The 21,240-nt window shown below is 41.0% G+C and overlaps 2 protein-coding genes and 1 pseudogene across 2 annotated transcripts in view; 2 read left to right on the plus strand and 1 right to left on the minus strand.

Annotated features, from left to right (window-relative positions):
• LOC140849100 (DNA ligase 3-like) overlaps window positions 1-21,240 on the plus strand; it is an 854,661-nt pseudogene that overhangs the window by 660,327 nt on the left and 173,094 nt on the right.
• LOC140849102 (uncharacterized) lies at window positions 920-5,124 on the minus strand. The gene is made up of 2 exons (XM_073235373.1): window positions 3,421-5,124; window positions 920-3,077 (listed from the first exon to the last, which is right to left on the minus strand). The coding sequence occupies exons 1-2, from the start codon at window positions 3,748-3,750 to the stop codon at window positions 2,805-2,807; spliced, it is 603 nt and encodes a 200-aa protein (XP_073091474.1). The 5' UTR covers window positions 3,751-5,124; the 3' UTR covers window positions 920-2,804.
• LOC140849097 (leucine-rich repeat-containing protein 37A-like) overlaps window positions 3,210-21,240 on the plus strand; it is a 50,819-nt gene continuing 32,788 nt past the window's right edge. Inside the window, exons 1-4 of the mRNA XM_073235349.1 lie at window positions 3,210-3,617; window positions 16,712-16,788; window positions 17,226-17,836; window positions 20,216-20,287. Coding sequence (XP_073091450.1) covers window positions 17,619-17,836; window positions 20,216-20,287 — 290 coding nt within the window. The 5' untranslated portion in view covers window positions 3,210-3,617; window positions 16,712-16,788; window positions 17,226-17,618. The remainder of the gene's footprint in view (window positions 3,618-16,711; window positions 16,789-17,225; window positions 17,837-20,215; window positions 20,288-21,240) is intronic.

The raw sequence follows: 21,240 nt of genomic DNA on the forward strand, positions 1-21,240 counted from the left end.
TGGGTGTCAGTTGTCAAGGAATCTGGTGAATACAGCCTGAAAGGGTCAACTCCCCTGCAGTACAGAGCAGAGCAAGGGAGCAGGAATGGCTATGAGCACAAATAGGGCAGCGACTAATACAGTAACCAGTTGTTTTTAGCTTATATCATCAATTGTGTTGAGTTAAAATTTACTTACAGGACACTTAGCTAAAATGTACACTTTGATAATTTTTGACAAATGAATCTACCTATGTAACCACCCAGTCAAGACATAGAATGTTTAAATCACACCAGGAAGTTCCCTCTTACTCCTTTGCCATGAATCCCCCACCCACCTCAGTTCCAATCTGCTTTCCATCACTACAGATTAGTTTTTGCCTGTTCTAGAATTTCATATACATGGAATCGTATAGTATGTACCATTGTGCCTGGATTTTTTTTTCACTCAGTATATTTTTGAGATTCATTTATGTTGTATTTATCAGTATTTCATTTCTTTTTCTAGGTCTGTATATTATATGAATGAATACCCAAAATTTTTTTATCCATTTACCTATTGATGGACATTTGGTTTATTGCCAAGTTTGAGCTATTATAAATAAAACTTATGAACATTTTTGTACAAGGTCTTTTTGTGAGTATGTGTTGGGTGGGCATATTTTCATTTCTTGTGGGTAAATATCTAGTAGAGGAATTGCTGGGTCATATGATAAGAAACTGCTAAACTCAATAATTCTTTTAATCTTATACATATCATCATTACCATGAGTGTGCATGAAAGGACATTGTGCATTTCCTCCAAATAGGTACGGGCTACAGGGAGAACAATTCTTATGAGGAAAAAAACTCAAAATTTAAATACCTCTCATATATACGCTTTCCATAGCTCAGTATTTTTAATAGGTAGTCAGAAAAGGGATTAGGTAAGTGTTAAGAGGAGAAAGACTGAAAAGGAAAGTAAAGCAATGCAAAATGATGATGAAACAGACTTCTTGACAATGGCATAGTCATGCTACACAGCTGCTCTGAGTTCCCAGCAATTTATCAGCACCCTTCTGGCAAAGCTACTGTCTCAAAAGGATGCAATAGGGTCCACATTGATCTTCTGTGTAGGAATATCTTTATTAATATAAGCAAATACATCTCTCATTTACAGTTATATAGAGGTGTGGGCTTGTTCTTTTGCTCTTAGTAATAATGTTTCCCCAACATGTAACACTTCCCTTTGGTATGTGGGTTGAGTCATAAATTAATGTCACAAATAAATGTCACCTAGATGAGGGAGGCAACTGCAAAGTAGGAAGGCGTAGCTTAATGGAAATCATTACAATTGGCAGCTATGTACTCTTGAACCAAATATCATCACGTCAAACTGTGAGATATTAAATAGTTGGTGGAATTGTGGACATTTAGGTTTGCAACATTAGAAGTTTTGTCAGTCTTTTCTAGAAATTCTGAAATGGAAATGAACAGGTGGATTGAAAACAAAGGCAAATGAGTTTAAAGACTTTCTAGGCATCTCAGAGAAATTGCTTTATACTGGTGATGTTTTAAACAAAACGTGTATAAATACATTTAGCTTGTCTGGAAACAGACTTATGTCCTGGGTCTTTCCATTTACCTTTGAGACAAAAATAAATAGTTGTAGAGAACTCATGTGCATACATTTTCTATCATGTATTATTTCATCTCAAGCTAGGAGAGAGAATGGATGTCTATTTTACATGATGCCGTAACATCCATTGAGTTCAACCCACTTAATTTTAAAATAACAGTATCAGGTGAGGGATGTAGAATACAGTATTATGTGAAAACAGTTGGCTGGGAGGCTCCTTCTGCCATTAATAACTGACTAGAAATGGTATATTTCAGACCCTAAATCCAACTGAAACCCAAAAACCATAAATGGAGAGATGGAGAGGATGAGGTGGGTAATTTGTAAACATGTTTTTCAAACTAAAGAAGGAATCACTATGTTTTTGCTGAATTACCTCTTGTCATGGACATGGCAGTATGCAGTAATGATGCTCTCATCTATACAGCTGTATGACAACACAGCTTCTCTCTCCCTCACCCCCCTAAAGTGAGGCTTCAAGATAATAGGTTTGTGTGGAGTTTGGTAAGAAAATTAGAATAATTTAAAGTCATTTTAGTTTCAATCTAAGAAAGAAAGGAGGCTTAGGGGGGTGGGGAAGAAGAGCAACCAAAATGTACAAGAAAATACATGTTACATAATAAAGTATGTGTATTATGCAAAGATTAAACAGGGTGCTTTGGTGCGCTGGAAAATTAATAACTTTGGTGTGCTGGAAAATTAATGAAAAGGCCTGGATTTAGTCCTTGTTGCATCACTTGTGTGTGACCTTGAGCAAAGTTACAATATCTCGCTGACTGCCCTCATCTATAAAATGGAGTCATGGTAATGTCTTATACCTTGAGGCGCTATTGTAAGAATTGTAAATTATAAAGCCGTATAAAAACAAGGCTTCTAGACGTATCTCCCTGTGGAATCTTCAGAGGCTGATGACAGTGAAGGACAAAGATCTGAAGGCTTTAAAGGCTAACAACCTGGGTTCTAATTCCCTTGCCCTGGCTGGTAGATTTGACAGTTTGAAGCAAGGACATAATCCTGTTACATTTTTCTGAGAAATGTGTAAAACACCACTTCGTCACAGAATTAAATGGGAGAATGTACCCAAAGGAACCTACCACTTGGTAGTGTTTGATGCCCCGACTCCCACTGCTTATTAGTGTCAACAGCAAAAGGAATTGACACTGTGGTGCATTCCAACAGATCAGGACGCCAAAGCAAGGTAGGAACCGCTAAGGAAAACTGAGGTAAATCCAATCCGAGTGGAAAGCAACAGCTACACTTGGAGACGTCTTAGTTCGCCCGGAGCCGCTTGAAGCCATGCTATCCATACAATAAAGACGTTCAGAGTTGGAGAGCGTGCGAAGGGCGCGTGTCCTTTCGACTCTGCGAACTCGACGGGAGGGACCCTGAAATTCTTCTGTAGAGCCGGTTGCTATCGTGACGCTCTCTAGGCAGCGTGGGCTGAGCCTCCGTTGGGTTAGAGGGTGGGCCGCCGCGGGACCCTGCCACCAAATTTCCCACCAGACCCGACCTGGGGGGAGCGCTCCGCCCCGCCCCCGGGTCGCGCACGTCTGCGCTCGGCGGCGCGCACGCTGGCGGGAGCCCTCTCCAGGCAGCCTGGTGCTGATCGCTCGTGCCGCTGCGGCGGTTCACCGCCCTTGCGGGACCCCGGACCTCGAGAGCAGCCCCCTCCCCTTCCCGGGCTTCCCCCTTCCCAGGCTTCCCCGTTCCCGGGCTTCCCCCTTCCCAGGCTTCCCCGTTCCCGGGCTTCCCCCCACCCACTTCCCGGTCGACCCTGGGGCACAAGCCGCGATGGCCGTCTGCAGTCCTGAGGACAAAACTTACCGGCGCTTCCTGGAGCTCTTCCTGGGCGTTTCGCGGACCCGGCGGCGGCGGCGAGCCGGGGCCGGAGCCGGAGCCCGAACCCGAGCTGGTAGCCGCCGAAGCGGCCGAGGCTGCGGCCGAGGACCGCGTGGAGCAGGCGGCCGCGGGAGCTGCGACGGTGGAGTGGGAACAAGAGCAGGAGCGAGACCCTGAGCCCGGTAAGGAGGCGGCGGCGGAGGGCGAGGGGGCGGTGGCGACACCCCGGGGGCAGCCGGCCGTGCCGCCGCCGCCGCCGCCGCAGCCCCAGCTGCCGCCTCTGCCGCCGCTCCCGCGGCCGCTGTCGGAGCACATCACCCGCGAGGAGGCGGAGGGCGAGAGCCTGGACCTGTGCCTGCAGCAGCTCTACAAATAGTTAAGTAGCGGGGCTCGGCCGGGGTGGGCCCGCTGTCCCCGCCGCGGCGCCCGCGGCCCCGACCGCTCTCTCCCGCTCTTCCCCGCGCCCCCGCGCGCCCCGCTGCTCGGACTCGGCCGAGGGCGGCGAGCTGCCCCGCCTGCCGGGCGCCGCGCCTCCTCCCCGACCCCGGCCCCCGGCCCGTTCTCGCTCGCCCTCGGCCGCCCACTTCTTACTCCGCTTCACGCAGCCTTTCCCCTTCGTGCCTCAGAAGGTCCCCCTCCAGGCTGAGAGCTCCCCCTCTTCCTCTGGGAGGTTTCCTCCCACTGGGTCTGTCTGTCCTCCGTCTGAGCCCCTTGTTTGGTGGCGGAGAGACGCGACTCCTTCCTAGGCTGAGCTGCCAGGTGCCTTCTGCGTGACCGCAGCAGTGGTGATACTAACGGCCCCGTGTCCACAAGGGGGGAGGCTGGAGTAGCTTTTCCCGTCAGGCGCTCAGCGTTGAAAGTGAAGAGCTCTTCAGATGGCTTAATACACGGAAGTCTGGGGTCTTAAAGATATGGATAGTTCACAATTGAGGCAGGTGGGGAGGAATTGGGAGGGAATGGGAAGCAAAATTTTACAAGCGAGCCTTCCGGTGAAAGAGTGGCAGTTCGTTAAAGTGGCAAAGTCAGACTGGTTTGATAAATTGCAATTAGGCGCAGTATTTTCAGTCCTTTAAGTAGATGGGGTAGGGGAGAGAAAGCAGATGGTTTAGTTTAGCTACACAGGTGAAAGTCTAAAATAGAAAGATGAAGGCTTTCTTTGCCTTTGATGCCAGTTCTGCTTTTTATGGGCTTGAAGTAGAAACGGTTTATAATTGCGTTTCATTCTAAATGAAATTGTTCTGAAATAATGACAGACAGAGGAGAGTATGAACAAGTCTGAAAACATTGGTAAACCTCAGAGTGTTTTGCCATTCAGCGGATAGTTGTAATGAAAGGTGTTTCTCTGGCCTCCCAGAAAGTTTACTACTACAAGATTCACTGCAATTAAGTTAAAACTCGCTTCTTGGATTTTCTCAAAAGCCTAAGAAAGGCCTGGAAAATAAACTTCATCTAACCTAGCAGACACCCAGTCAAAACATTCTTCCTGGTAGAATGTTTCCCTAGCTTGTGGCTAGGAAAAAGGCATTTAACATTTCTCCTGCAGAAGTAGATTGTGTTGATGTCCCACACTTCATAAGCTTTTCAAAATCTAATTTTGAAATACATTCCGCTTACTTGTAATAATGCTTTTGGGAAATGTAAAAAATGGCATGTAATACCACCACCCAGAGATAAACAGTATTAACATCTTAAGAGTATTTCTTCTTCCTAGTGTTTGTAACCCAAACTGTCATAGGAAAAGGGTTAGGTCATTTTTAAACAGTATTTATAAAGACACTTAAAACTTCCTGCTTAAAATAGAATGGAAATGTTTACCAAAGTGGAAGAATTTATCTCAGCATCCGACTAATTCTGTTTTGACAATTCTGATCTTTACAAATGCAGTTACAGAATTAAAGAAACCCACATTTAAACATTAGTGAATGCCCATTTTAAAAAGTCATTGGTTTAGAACCACCATGAACATTTGCCTTTCAAGGTTTTTTAAAAACTGGAATCTATATGAAGATGATAATAAGTAGATGTGTGCTTTTCCATATGGAAAGGAAGCAGTTTTAATTTCAATACCCATATAAACTAGAAAAAGTATTCAAATGATAAAGTGGCCAATTGAAAAGAGAAGTTTGGATTTGAAGTAAAACTAGCAAAATTAAAGTTGAAAAACATTATTTCGCCTTAAATCAGAGAATTCATCATTTATACTGTGTTCTGTGCAATAGCTATTAATGTATTTTTATTCAGATATAAAATGGCTGGCTTATTTATGTAAAGTATCTTTAACCGGTTAAGAAAACCAAAAAACCAAACCAAAACAAAAAAACCCTTCGAGTAAAAAAAGAAAGTACTTTTTAACACTTTTAGTTGTTTTGTTATTTATAAAGAAAATCATATCACTTAGTCACAAGAATCAATACTGGAAGACACTGTAGAGATAGATAACTTTTCTGTCCAAGCTCTTTATTTTACGGAGTTCATTTTGGTAAACTCAGTTCAGGAACTAGCTTGAGATAACCAGTTACTTAGGTAAGTAAAGGATCAAATGCACAAAACTAATCCTTTTGTAGTTATATAACAAAATATAGTTATAATTAGTAACTTAAAAGTTTTTGAAAGCAGTATTTGGGGTAAGTTTTTGCTTTTAGGCTTAAAAATGGGAAATATGTAAGCAACTTACCTAGTAGATAAAAACAACATGTGACGTTTTGAAAGAAAAATAATAATTCAAAAATGGCAAAAATCACCTTGAATGAGAAAGACCTCTGTTGTAGGCTATAAATACTTTTAAAGGATCATATAAACAATTTTGTTTCAGTTTATTAAACCTTAAGAATCAAAACTTTATAATTGTTTTTACTAAATTAGTCTATTGTCAATTGAAAGTTGCAATAATTTGGAACATTTCGTATAAAAAGCCATGTTTTACACCTTTATCTAAACTTGAATGTCCCCCAAGAGATTGAATATTTTCTAGTGACATACTAGAATTTCTGAGATTAATCAGAGAATCTCTTTAGAAAGATGGAGCTGATGTATTTTATAGCTTTGACATAATTGGCAGATAAAAAATTTATAACCCATCTTAACAGCAGATGTGAATACGAGGTTACTTGGATAGGTTGCATCTGTCCATTTTGTGTTTTATTTTTCTATACTATACTGGGGATAAATCTTTTTTAATCCAGAAGAAACACATATTCTGAAGTCTTTACTAGAGCTCTATGTCATTAAATTTTTAGAGCAGTTTTTCCCTAAATCTGTCATTTAGTCTGGGTTAAACTTTTCAAGGCGATACAGATATCCCAGTAGTCTGGCAAAGTTAAGTGGTTTTAGATGGCTTACAGTAGTAATGAGGGTAGGCTTTTAAAAAATACCTTAGAAAAGAAAAACATTGATTATAGACAGTAATAATTCAGTTTTATTGAATTATGTGAATCATTAATGTCTTTAACATAAGTGAGAAAACTGTTACAAACTTCATCTCACTTGTACATATATAAATGGAAAAATACATGGATGCAAGTTACATGTCACTCACTTAAACCTACACCTTTTTTATTAAAAACTTTAGTGTTCACTATAAAAAGTGGAGAAAATTCCTATTAGCAAAAAGAAGAAAATGCCAACCACTCAGTGTTAACCATACTTTTGAACTTTTTCTCCTACCTCTCAGCCTGCCACTTCTCTGTCCCTTTTAGCACGTTGCCTATCCTTTCATATTGATGTTTGGTCCTTGGCTTTTTCCAGTTTGGATGACTTATTTGTCTGTAGTGGATATCAGTATCTCCTGTGACTTTGGTTACTGTACTTATGTTAATGGCTCCCAACTCTTATCTCATCCCTGCTTTGACTGCTGATGGAATGGCTCTACCTAGATATCTAAAATGCTTCTTAAACTGCCCAAAACTGAATTCAATGTTCCAACTGCCTGTGTCTCCTGTAACAAACAAAACTGAGACCCGATGCTCCTTCGGTGGGTCCATCCCTGATCTCCTCCTCACCCGTCACATCCAGTCAATTTTGCCTTGTAAATATCTCATAAATACGTCTTTCTCCATTCCCACTCTCACTGTCATCTCTTGCCAGTCTTATCTTCAATATATTCTCCCTGGTCTAGCCAACGTGGTTTTTCTAGAATCTGGATTATGTAGATTGTCTGTCACCCATTGCTTAAATATATTTACTCCTTACCCAGAGGTAGTCAAACTGCAAGGTTAAAGGTACAGTCTTCCATTCTGCCATGTCTGCTCAAGACTTCTGACCCCAGTTACAAGGAGGTAGGGTCCAGTTACAGAGTTTGAGGGAAGAGTCCACACAAGATCCCCATCACTTCCGATACCAGTAATAAATTTGGGAGTTTCTAAAACCATCCCCAAATTTGATAATTCACTAGAGAGACTTACAGAACTCACTCAAAGCTATTATACGAACAGATACGGTAGTTCATTATTGGGAAAATATACCACTTGGAACCAGCCAAAGGAAGAGATTGATGGGGCTCAGTCTAGGAGGGTTTCAAATGTGAAGCTTCCATTGTCCTCAGAGATGTGTTACCCACTCGGAATGCATGTGTGGCAGTATACATGGAGTATTGTCAGCCCAAGAAGCTTACCTGAGCTTTGGTGTCCAGAGTTTTTAGTGGGACTTATTAATTGATTTGTTGAACTTAGTTTCCAGTCTCCCCTCCCCAGAGGTCAGGCTGATACCATGTGATCTTAGGGGCCTACCATGAATAACACAGATATCATATAAGTCCAGAAATTACAAGGGTTTAGAGATTACCTCTCAGTACCTGGGGATAAAGGCCAGACCTCTCTTTGGGCAAGGCCAGATTCTTTACGACACATCTTCATCACCTATCTCTCCATTGCCTTCCAGATAAAATGCAAACATGGCTTTGTAATCTTATCTCATCATACTTTTCTCTGAATCACTATCTACCCATTCCATCCCACCTCTACACCTCTAGAAACTGCACTCTAGCTATATTAGACTACTAATATATTAGTTTAAATATGCTGTGTTTGTTATTGTAATGCTGTATATGTAATACATTATTCGTTCTGCTTGGAACACCATGTTCTCTTACTCTATCCCACCCAATCCAATCTCTTACCCATTCTTTTGGTGTCCATTCAACATCACTTCCATTGTTCAACGTCCTCACACTCACAGTGAGTTAGGTTTCTCTTCTGTGTGTCCCTCCAGAACGTCTAGTACTATTCCTCTTGTAACACTTGCTTGATTCATTATTTTTTTGTCAACAAATACTTATATATTTTACTAGACCAGTGGTCTTCAAAGTGCCTTGTACTCAAAATAATCTACTGGGGTGAAGGAATAAAATATTAAAATCTGTTTACTTGTATACAAAATTAAGTGCTCTTAATATCTGATGTATTGATTGAGATTAGCAGCTTGTTCTGTATGACGATTGATTTCATGCCAGGCATGGTAAGTGAGGTATCCTGACAAAGTGCAAGTTTCAGGGCCTAGATGAATTGACAATGGTATCCTCCCTCCAATTTTCAGAACTTTACAAAGTATAGAAGTTTACTCATGTTTATAACATACATTTGTTAACTCTATTTCCTGGTTTTAACAAAGTAAAGCCTCACAAAATGGACAGTTGGCTCTAAAAATTCCTGCAAGAAACCATAGGTTGAACATATTTGTAATGTAAGCATAAGAAACAACAAAACTTAAGAGCCTATACTTCTCCCATCCTTAGTTACATTAGATTTGTTTTTAAAGATGTCAGTGATGAATTTTATGAACCATATCTGATGAGAGATCAGCAAAAATGGAATGATTGAATAGATTATATGAAATAAAGCTTAGTCGATGTGCTGCAATATTACTGGTGAAAGTTATGTGCATGCATTCAGGGTTAGATATATAATTTATGTATGTGTACATATATATACACACACAAAAATATATATAGTATGGGAGAGGGAGAGGAAAGTATACATACACTGGGAGTTCATGGTGTTTCAGATTTTTCGGTAGGGTGTTGAGCAAATGTTTGGAGGCAATTGCATTACATTATTTGCTACATGTTTGCCATCGTATTTCTACATCAGGCACATTTACAACAAATAATAAGTGTTTGCCAATCCAACTAATGAGCTAAGAGAATTTTTTAAAAGATATCACCCTTATTATTTTAAACTGCTTTAAAAAATTGTAGATTTTTATATGTCCACATTTTAAAGCTTTTCATTATAGAAAATTTAAAGTACATAAAAGACAAAATAGTGTACTTATCACCCAGCTTGAGCACTGATCAGTTTTTGGCCAGTTTGTAGCCAATCATCTATGCTTCCGCACATTTCACCATACCTTCCATCATAGTCTATGAAATGTTTAAAATGAATACCCAGTAATTTAATCTGAATTCTATTGGTTTTAGTTGTTACCAATTTTTGGTTACCTTAAGAATATTTTTTTTTGGATATCGTTAATATACAATTACTTGAACAACATTATGGTTACTAGACTCCCCCTATTATCAAGTCACCCCCACATACCCCATTACGGTCACTGTCCATCAGCTCAGTAAGATGCTATAGAATCATTACTTGTCTTCTCTGTATATACTGCCTTTCCCGTGTCCCACCAGCAGAACATATGTGTGCTGATTGTAACCGCCTTTATTCCCCTTATCCCTTCCTTCCCACCCATCCTCCCCAATCCCTTTCCCTTTGGTAACTGTTAGCCCATTCTTGGGTTCTGTGAGTCCGCCGCTGTTTTGTTCCTTCAGTTTTTTCTTTGTTGTTACACTCCGCAGATGAATGAAATCATTTGATACTTGTCTTTCTCTGCCTGGCTTATTTCACTGAGCATAATACCCTCTAGCTCCATCCATGTTGTTGCAAATTGTAGGATTTGTTTTCTTCTTATGGCTGAATAGTATTCCATTGTGTATATGTACCACATCTTCTTTATCCATTCATCTACTGATAGACACTTAGGTTGCTTCCATATCTTGGCTATTGTAAATAGTACTGCGATAAACATAAGAGTGCATATGTCTTTTTCAAACTGGGCTGCTGCATCCTTAGGGTAAATTTCTAGGAGTGGAATTCCCGGGTCAAATAGTATTTCTATTTTTAGTTTTCTGAGGAACCTCCATACTGCTTTCCACAAAAGTTAACCTAGTTTACATTCCCACCAGCAGTGTAGGAGGGTTCCCCTTTCTCCACATCCTCGCCAGCATTTGTTGTTGTTTGTCTTGTGGATGTTGGCCATCCTCACTGGTGTGAGGCGATATCTCATTGCAGTTTTAATTTGCATTTCTCTGACGATTAGGGATGTGGAGCATCTTTTCATGTGCCTGTCGGCCATCTGAATTTCTTCTTTGGAGAACTGTCTGTTCAGCTCCTCTGCCCATTTTTTAATTGGCTTATTTGCTTTTTGTTTGTTGAGGTGCATGAGCTCTTTATATAATTTGGATGTCAACCCCTTATCAGATATGTCATTTATGAATATATTCTCCCATACTGTAGGATGTCTTTTAGTTCTACTGATGGTGTCCTTTGCTGTACAGAAGCTTTTTAGTTGAATATAGTTCCAATTGTTCATTTTTGCTTTTGTTTCCCTTGCCCGGGGAGATATGTTCATGAAGAAGTCGCTCATGTTTATGTCCCAGAGACTTTTGCCTATTTTTTTGTCTAATAAGAGTGTTATGGTTTCATGACTTACATTCAGGTCTTTGATCCATTTAGAGTTTACTTTTGTGTATGGGGTTAGACAATAATCCAGTTTCATTCTCTTACATGTAGCTGTCCAGTTTTGCCAACACCAGCTGTTGAAGAGGTTGTCATTTCCCTATTGTATATCCATGGCTCCTTTATCGTATGTTAATTGACCATATATGCTTAGGTTTATATCTGGACTCTATTCTGTTCCACTGGTCTATGGGTCTGTTCTTGTGCCAGTACCAAATTGTCTTGATTACTGTGGCTTTGTAGTAGAGCCTGAAGTTGGGGAGCATAATTCCCCTGCTTTATTCTTCCTTCTCAGTATTGCTTTGGCTATTCGGGGTCTTTTGTGGTTCCATGTGAATTTTAGAATTATTTGGTCCAGTTCATTGAAGAATGCTGTAGGTATTTTGATAGGGATTGCACTGAATCTGTAGATTGCTTTAGGCAGGATGGCCATTTTGACAATATTAATTCTTCCTAGCCAGGAGCATGGGATGAGTTTCCATTTGTTAGTGACCTCTTTAATTTCTCTTAAGAGTGTCGCATAGTTCTCAGGGTATAGGTCTTTCACTTCCTTGGTTAGATTTATTCCTAGGTATTTTATTCTTTTTGATATTGTTGTGAATGGAATTGTTTTCCTGATTTCTCTTTCTGCTAGTTCATCATTAGTGTCTAGGAAAGTAACAGATTTCTGTGTATTAATTTTGTATCCCGCAACTTTGCTGAATTCAAATATTAGGTCTAGTAGTTTTGGAGTGGATTCTTTAGGGTTTTTTATGTACAGTATCATGTCATATGTAAACAGGGACAGTTTGATTTCTTCCTTGCCAATCTGGATGCGTTCTTTTCTTTGTGTTGTCTGGTAGCCATGGCTAGGACCTCCACAACTATGTTGAATAAAAGTGGGGAGAGTGGGCATTCTTGTTCCCAATCTTAAAGGAAAAGCTTTCAGCTTCTTGCTGTTAAGTATAATGTTGGCTGTGGGTTTGTCATATATGGCCTTTATTATGTTGAGTTACTTGCCCTCTATACCCATTTTTTTGAGAGCTTTTGTCATGAATAGATGTTTAATTTTGTTAAATGCTTTTTCAGCATCTATGGAGATGGTCATGTGGTTTTTGTCCTTCTTTTTGTTGATATGGTGGATGATGTTGATGTATTTTTGAATGTTGTACCATCCTTGCATCCCTGGGATGAATCCCACTTGATCATGATGGATGATCTTTTTGATGTATTTTTTTTTCTGTGCTAATTCATGCTGTAAGCCAGTTTATTTATTTATTTATTTATTTATTTTTTATTTTGGTTATCATTAATCTACAATTACATGAAAAACATTATGTTTACTAGGCTCCCCCCTTCACGAAGTCCCCCCACATACCAGTTCACAGTCACTGTCCATCAACATAGTAAGATGCTATAGAATCACTACTTGTCTTCTCTGTGTTGCACAGCCCTCCCCATGCCCCCCCCCCAACACTATACATGCTAATAGTAATGCCCCCTTTCTTTTCTTCCCGCCCTTATCGCTCCCTTCCCACCCATCCTCCCCAGTCACTTTCCCTTTGGTAACTATTAGTCCATTCTTGGGTTCTGTGATTGTGCTGCTGTTTTGTTCCTTCAGGTTTTCTTCGTTCTTAAACTCCACATACGAGTGAGATCATTTGGTACTTGTCTTTCTGTGCCTGGCTTATTTCACTGAGCATAATACCCTCTACCTCCATCCATGTTGTTGCAAATGGTAGGATTTCTTTTTTCTTAGTGCTGCGTAATATTCCATTGTGTATATGTACCACATCTTCTTTATCCAATCATCTACTGATGGACATTTAGGTTGCTTCGATTTCTTGGCTATAGTAAATAGTGCAGCGATAAACATAGGGGTGCATCTGAGTTTTTCAAACTGGAGTGCTGCATTCTTGGGGTAAATTCCTGGAAGTGGAATTCCTGGGTCAAATGGTATTTCTATTTTGAGGAACCTCCATACTGCTTTCCATAATGGTTGAACTAATTTACATTCCCACCAGCAGTGTAGGAGGGTTCCCCTTTCTCCACAACCTCGCCAACATTTGTTGTTTTTTGTCTTTTGGATGTTAGCCATCCTTACTGGTGTGAGATGATATCTCATTGTGGTTTTAATTTGCATTTCTCTGATGACAAGCGATGTGGAGCATCTTTTCATGTGTTCATTGGCCATCTGAATTTCTTCTTTAGAGAACTGTCTATTCAGCTCCTCTGCCCATTTTTTAATTGGATTATTTGCTTTTTGTTTGTTGAGGTGCGTGAGCTCCTTATATATTTTGGATGTCAAGCCTTTATCGGATCTGTCATTTTTGAATATATTCTCCCATACTGTAGGATACCTTGTAGTTCTACTGATGGTGTCCTTTGCTGTACAGAAGCTTTTCAGCTTGATATAGTCCCATTTGTTCATTTTTGCATTTGTTTCCCTTGCCTGGGGAGATATGTTCAAGAAGAGGTCACTCATGTTTATGTCTAAGAGATTTTTGCCTATGTTTTTTTCTAAGAGTTTTATGGTTTCATGACTTACATTCAAGTCTTGGATCCATTTCGAATTTACTTTTGTGCATGGGGTTAGACAGTGACCCAATTTCATTCTCTTACATGTAGCTGTCCAGTTTTGCCAGCACCATCTGTTGAAGAGACTGTCATTTCTCCATTGTATGTCCATGGCCCCTTTATCGAATATTAGTTGACCATATGTGTTTGGGTTAATGTTTGGAGTCTCTATTCTGTTCCACTGGTCTGTGGCTCTGTTCTTGTGCCAGTACCAAATTGTCTTGATTACTGTGGCTTTGTAGTAGAGCTTGAAGTTGTGGAGTGAGATCCCCCCCACTTTATTCTTCCTTCTCAGGATTGCTTTAGCTATTCGGGGTCTTTGGTGTTTCCATATGAATTTTTGAACTATTTGTTCCAGTTCATTGAAGAAAGCTGTTGGTAATTTGATAGAGATTGCATCAAATCTGTATATTGCTTTGGGCAGGATGGCCATTTTGACGATATTAATTCTTCCTGGCCAAGAGCATGGGATGAGTTTCCATTTGTTAGTGTCCTCTTTAATTTCTCTTCAGAGTGTCTTATAGTTTTCAGGGTATAGGTCTTTCACTTCCTTGGTTTGGTTTATTCCTAGGTATTTTATTCTTTTTGATGCTACTGTGAATGGAATTGTCTTTCTGACTTCTCTTTCTATTAGTTTATTGTTAGTGTATAGGAAAGCCACAGATTTCTGTGTGTTAATTTTGTATCCTGCAACGTTGCTGAATTCCGATATTAGATCTAGTAGTTTCAGAGTGGAGTCTTTAGGGTTTTTTTATGTACAATATCATGTCATCTGCAAATAGTGACAGTTTAACTTCCTCTTTACCAATCTGTATTCCTTATATTTCTTTGTTTTGTCTAATTGCGGTGGCTAGGGCCACCAGTACTATGTTGAATAAAAGTGGGGTTTTTGATGTATTTTTGAATTGTGTATGAAATGTGTTGCTGAAGAACCTTTCTATAAATTAATTATATGGATGGCCTGAATTAAGGATTAAGTTTCCAAAGCAATTTCTGAAACAAAATACTAATGTATTACACTAGGATGATAAAAAAAAAAGGACCAGAAAATGTGTTTCATGTCAGTGAGAGCTTAACTTGGGGCTAGATCACAGTTGACCTTTGTGAATTGCAGAGATTTGTCCTACCTGGGTCCACTTCTATGTAGGTATTTTTCTTCATAAATATATTAGAAAAAGATTTTGGAGATTTGATACAAATTGAAACTATTCATTTTACTGTAAGAATACACTATATAATACAAACACAAAGTGTGTGTTAATTGACTATGTTGCTGGCATGGTCAACAATAGGTTATCAGCAGTTGAATTTTGGGAGAGTCAAAAGTTGTACACTGATTTGCAATTGCATGGGGGTCAACACCTCTAACTCCTGCATTGTTCAAGGGTTAGCTGTATATAATTCATGCCAACGTTTGAGAAGTTTGTTTTGAAAGGTAGGAAATCAAGAAAGAAAAAAAGTGGTTATGATCTGAAAAAAGTCTTTGAAGTGTTTCTGTGCAAAATAATATTCTAAATTCAGTTTTTAAAAAAACAGTCAAGGATATTTCAAACTTATCCAAGTTTGGGCTTTAAGAAGTCTACCTTCTTGTGAGAAAGGGATTCAGTATTGATGCTAAAGATTTCAGAAACCTGATTGTAACAACAGGTTCGTTTCTAAATGAGGCCAGTTGGGAATCAACCCCACTTAAAAGCCATTACTAGGTACTAGACACTAGGAATAAGATGAAGCCCCTTCTCTCTTGGTGTTTCCATGCTAGAGGTTGTACCAGGCAACAAAGACTGAAATACAATAGATTATAAAAAAGCGCTGTGACAGAAGCAACTGGGTGCTGGTTACATTATTTCAAGAAAATCGTTTAACCATTCCGACTTAAACATCCTATGTATCTTCTCCATGTGTGCACACAGGGTAGACCTCCGAGAAGCAGTGGTGGTCTTGTAGGTTAGTGGCGCTAATGAGCCACGGTGGGATGTGGAGGGTTTCTCACACCAATGTAGAGGGCTATTCACTAGTCACTGAAAGAGGTTTCAGACTCTCTTTCCCAGAATGGATTGTTCACCCCCCAGCGCCCTTCCTATAGCAATTTTGGAGTCATCACTGATTCAGTGGTAGTCCTCATGTAATAGAGTGGTGAATTAACAATCAGACATGGATATACTGAGAGTTTAAAGAAAATGACAACATTTTAGAATAACTATAAAGTGTATTTCCCTCTCCACCCCCTTAATAGGTGTTTGTTTTGCAGGTAAGCTAATTTTCTTGGAAGCAGAATGTCTCAGACTTTAGCTTTGAAGAGGAAGAGTTCAGTTGCCAGGACTGGAGGAGCACTTTTGAATTTCCCATGATGCCAGACCCAGTGGCTTCCTTGGGAAACTCTGCACCACCTCCACCCTTACCCTTCTCTTAACCAACCGCCACTATCCCTGGGCTGCCAGAAGCCAGGGCCACCCAGATGTGCAGCCCAAATCCTGTCTCTCTCAGTGGGAAGGGGGTTCTGGAGGGACGTGTCTGTAGCCTTTGACTGGGGAGGGGACGCTTGGACTCCCTGATTCTGAGAAAGGACTTGCTCAGGTGGTGCGGAGCCAATCTCAGCCTGACCCTAATGTGTCATAAATGAAGGGAGGGACTAGGCAGGGGAGGGGCACGCAGTTACTAAGGATATGTGAGCATCAGAGAGCTGTCATAATGGTTCTGCTCTGGCTTAAGGGAGCTGCTCTGGTCCTCTGGCTCATTGTGCCCTAGAGCCTTTGCTGCCATGTCCTGGCTGCGTTTCTGGGCCCCGTGGCTTATTGTGCTGCTACCATTGTCGCTGCTGGTCCAGGCAGCTCAGCCTCCGGGTTGGGCCCTGGACACTGTGCAGCTGTCCCCCAGACCCCCAGGGCCAACCGAGTCCTGGTCTTCGGATCCCTCCAATCTCCCTCTTGAATTTCCCCATCCACATCAACAACTGATGCATCCTGTGGTTCCTTTCCTGTACACTGGTTCAGCTGCAGAGCTGCCCCCAGGACCAAATCTTTGGGACAAGCCTGGCCAGCATCAAAGTCTCCCAGAGGTGGTTCCGTTGGTAAGTCGAGACCAGAATTAGGTCCTAGATCTGCCTCCTTGACTCAAACTGAGACTAAAACTCTAAATGTAGATCAGGCTGAACACCAGTCATTTGAAATACTTGTTCCACCTCTAGGTAGTGATAGTTCAAAACCAACAAGGTTTATTGTTTCACCTCCAAACTTGAAGAAAGATGTAGCTCAGTATCGACGGCTTACCAAAGTTCTCACTGGAACTCCAGGCTGATTTGCAAAGAAACATCTAAAACAATTGCAGGATGATTATTTAGCTCCCAATAGGGGTGTTGTCTATGCTAGGGAGAAGCTACCTGTAGAGTTTCTGGGCGGCCCACATCAGCCTCCAGAGGCCCCTGTGGAAGTTGAAGCTTTCTCCCAGAAAAGTGTCCCCATTCATCAAGGACAGAAAGTTGAGGAGGCTGAATCTTTCTCTCCCCAGGTGGATTCCCAGGATCAGCATCCAGAGTCCCCTGAAGAGCTAGAACCACTTCCATTGAAGCAGGAGGATTCATCTCAGCCTGCAGAGCCCCCGGAGGCAGATGAAAACCCTGCAAACCTGCAGGTGGCCCTGGCTGAGCCTTCCTACACTCCTGAAGAGGCTAAGTCTCCAGTCCAGGAGGAAGCCCCAGCTCAGCCTCCAGAGTCCTCTAAAGGGGCAGAATCTTCTCGAGCACAGGAGGATTCTCCAGCTTGGCCTCCAGACCCTTTTGAGGAATTTGTAGCACAACCTCCAGTCTATGATGAGGTGACAGTTCCAGCTGTGGGGCAGGATCAACCTCAGGATTCAGACTTGCCCAGTGTCAGTGTGGAACCTGTTGGCCTGGAGCTCACCATGATCCCGAAACCTCCACCTTTAGGTCTAGAGCCGTCTGAGACAGGTTTTCCTTCACTGACTCAGAATTCGGTGATGAACACCACCACAAACAGCATATGTGAGCTCTGTAGCTGCACAGACAAGACGCTGGCGTGCGTAGGTCTCAGCCCAGAGCGGAAGCTCCAGAGTGTGCCCGTGCCAGAGCCGAACGCTCACAATGGCACCTTCACTATCTTGTAAGAACCTCCTCTCTTCATTTGTTCTCTGTATCCTGCCTGTTCTTGCAGCATTTTCCTCAAGGACTTCCTGGCCCCTCATTTCCATAACTGTGCTGACTGATGTCCTGTTTTTATGTTTTGTTAACTATTCCTTGTCTTCCTTTTCCTTCTTAATATTGTTCTCTCTTCTCCAGTCTTTTACTTGTAATTGCCTTATTCTTTTTCCTTACCCGCTTTTTTTAGTTCTGTCATTTAAGTCTTTAACCTCTATTCTACCATTTTCCTATCATTTATCGTCCATTTTCTTTATAGTGACATGTCCCTCTCCGCATTTCACAGGTTATGAGTAAAGATTCTGGAGCTAGACGGCCTGGGTTTGAACCCAGGTCTGTCATTTATTAGCTTTGTGACTCAATTTCCTAATCTGTAAAGTGGGGATTGTGGTAATTACCATCCCATAAGATTGTTGTGAGATTTAGATGAGTTAATACATGGAAAGCCCTTCTATATGTGCCTAGTGTATATGTGCATATTAACTGTTATTATTTGGTCCCTCACTTATGTCCAAAACTTTTTCCTCTGGCTTTTTAAATATAACACCCATTTTTTGCACAACCCAGGGCTAAGTGCTGTGGGAGCCACAGATGTATAAACATTGTCTCCAGAACCTGACAGTGATGGGTAGAAAGAAAGAATATGCATTAAAAGGGAGGTGATAATTAAGTACTAAAAGAGATACAGACTCTAGGTACTGTACTTCACCAGAACCTGTAATCACTGGGATATGGAGGTCAGGGAAAGCCGCATTGGATAAGCGACAATTTTAGCTGGGACTTAAAGAGTACCTATAATTTGTTGAATAGGGGGAAAAAACATTCAGTGTAGGCAAAGGCATGGCTGCAGGAATGATCAGGATTTCATAGACCAGTCTGGCTGTAAAGAACTGGTTAGCAAGCAATGAAAGATTTTGAAAAACCTTGACTATTAGCTATAGGGGTTTGAAAGTTGCAGTATGAGAGATGGAGAGCCATGGAAAGTTTTCAAGCAAGAGAGACAAATGATTAAAGCAAGGGGGTTGTCTTAGATTCCATATGTAGCGTGATCTAGAGAGGAGAGCTTGATTCAGGGAGACCAAACAGGATGTACTAGCAAAGACTAGGAGTGAAGTGAAAAGGGGCTGAATCAGAATGGTTGTGCTGGGAGGACAAAGAAAATCCTGAGAGCACAAAGGAAGAGAGACAAAGGAAGAGTCAGTAGGATTTCCTAAGTGACCAACTAGAACTGGAAGGTGGGATGTGTAGGAAAAGAGAAAAATCAAATCTGACTCTAAAGTTTCTGTCCTGGGTGATGAGGAGAGTGATGGTGGTAGAACAGGGGGAAGTACAGCAGCTGGGAAGGAGAGCCCATTTGCGGGAGACAGTTCAGTTGAAGGTGCCTTTTATTGGTGAGCGTAAGGCACACAGAAGGCTTCTGGCTGAGTGGGAATTTCCACTGGGCAGGGGAGCAGACAGGTATCTGACCTATTTCTGACTGCCCTGAAAAATAGGGAACTTCTTGCTGAGGAAAGAGAATCTGAAGGGAAAGGTTCAGATCACCCAGAGAGGTAGTGGTTGAAACTGAACCTCAAGCATTTAACAGCTTCTTTTAAACACGTGCAGTTTATGGATACATTCTCCATGTTTAAAAAAAGGAAAAAGGCACAGAAGTATGTAGGATAAAATGTGGAAATCCCACTCCACCCTGCCTGCCGCCCATAAGATAACGCCTGTTACCATTTTGGTGTGTGTCCTGCCTTCCAGTCTCTTCCCTTTGCACTTCCCCCTTTGCACTGTCCTACAGATCAGTACATTACTCCTTGCTCGGTGATTTGGGCGTTTCCCTCGGCACTGTCTCTGAGAGATCTTTCCATATTAGTCCCTCTAAATTTTAATTGCCCTTCTTCTAACAGCTGGAGAGATCTCAACAGTGGGCACTGAGCCAAATCTTTGGTATTACCTGGCACAGTGTTTCTTTATATTTATTGTTGATGATAAATTTTTGCCATTTTTTTCTGCTTAATTGTTTATCATTTTCTCTTTGGAAGGAGTCATTGGACATACCTACGTGATTTTAGGAAAAAATACTTACTTTCAAGGTAATTAACTGGCACTATCTGCCCAAGAAGTTGGACAGATAGGAAGTTCAGGTTCTGAGGAGATGCCTTGTTGTTTGTGCCCCGTGTGGTATCTTTATTAGCTGTGCAAACTGGGAAGCTGATGGCTGTGAACACTAGAAAGCTGGTATTTTCTGCATTTGAATATTCCCCTAGTTGCCATGATAAGGTTGCCATGATTCTTTTGCTTATTCTGTTCATTCTTTTCCTACCTATTCAAGGATATGAACTGTGTTTCTTCACAGAAATTTCAGAGGAAACTCTATTTCTTACGTGGATGAAAATACATGGAAGTCATACACTTGGGTTGAGAAACTGTGAGTATATTCTCTCCAAATATGAACACAAAAAACTAACTGCATTATAAGATGTTTCTTGGTCCAGAGTTTTGAGGTCAGTAGTTCTGAGAAAAGGTATTTCCTCTCCATATCTCAAATCGACCTCTACTGATTGCAATTCTGTTTATTTTAAAAACTAAAGTTGGTGGATTCTCTTTAAGAGTCAACTTAAACTTACTTGCCAGTATGCAAGGAACACACGATTATACTCTCAATATATAAAAATGAAATAACAGGAAGAGTGAAGACCCTCCTTGTGCCCTAATCCCCCACCCCTGAGGTAACCACTACTATGAATTTAGTGTATATCCTTCCAGACCTTTGTCCATGCATTTGTCTACGTAAGGATTTACAGATAGCAAAATAGGTTTGTTGCGCGATTTTCTTAGCTTTTCTACATGAAGGGTAGCATCCTATGACTGAATTCTTTCACTTTTAAATTTAGATTTCTTCCAACTGCATACAGGGCTACCCCATTCATTTAAACTCCTGCATAATATTTTATGGTATAGATTTATCCCAGTTAATTCTTCCTTTATTGCTGGATGTTTAGATTATGTTGTTTTCTTGTCACATGCATCGCTCCAATGAATATCCTTGTACTCGCATCTTTGTCAACATGAGCAAGTATCTCTGTAAAAGAGATATCTAGAAGTGGAATTTTTGCGATTAAGACTGTGTAGATAGTAATCTGAAGTGCCCTAAAAACAGTTGTGCCAATGTATACTCTAATCAACAGGCCATGACAGCTTCATTTTCCTACACCCTCTACCACTGGATATTTTTTTGGCTTATGTGTGATGGGTGGGTGACTAAGAGGGGCCCCATCTGAATTTGAATTTTTCTGATTACTTGGGAATTTAAATATCATTATATGCCTAGCAAACATTTGTATTCTCAGAATTGTCTGTTCTTTGCCTGTTTTTTTGTTG

The sequence above is a fragment of the Manis javanica genome, chromosome 4 (assembly GCF_040802235.1).
Source record: "Manis javanica isolate MJ-LG chromosome 4, MJ_LKY, whole genome shotgun sequence".
Lineage (NCBI taxonomy): Eukaryota > Metazoa > Chordata > Mammalia > Pholidota > Manidae > Manis > Manis javanica.

Bases quoted from the DNA above. Each gene is read 5' to 3' on its own strand.
- LOC140849102 (XM_073235373.1), bottom strand. From the start codon at position 3,750: ATGTGCTCCGACAGCGGCCGCGGGAGCGGCGGCAGAGGCGGCAGCTGG. The intron at 3,078-3,420 runs GTAAGTTTTGTC...ATTTGGTGGCAG, and splicing joins AAGAGCTCCAGGAAGCGCCG to GGTCCCGCGGCGGCCCACCC.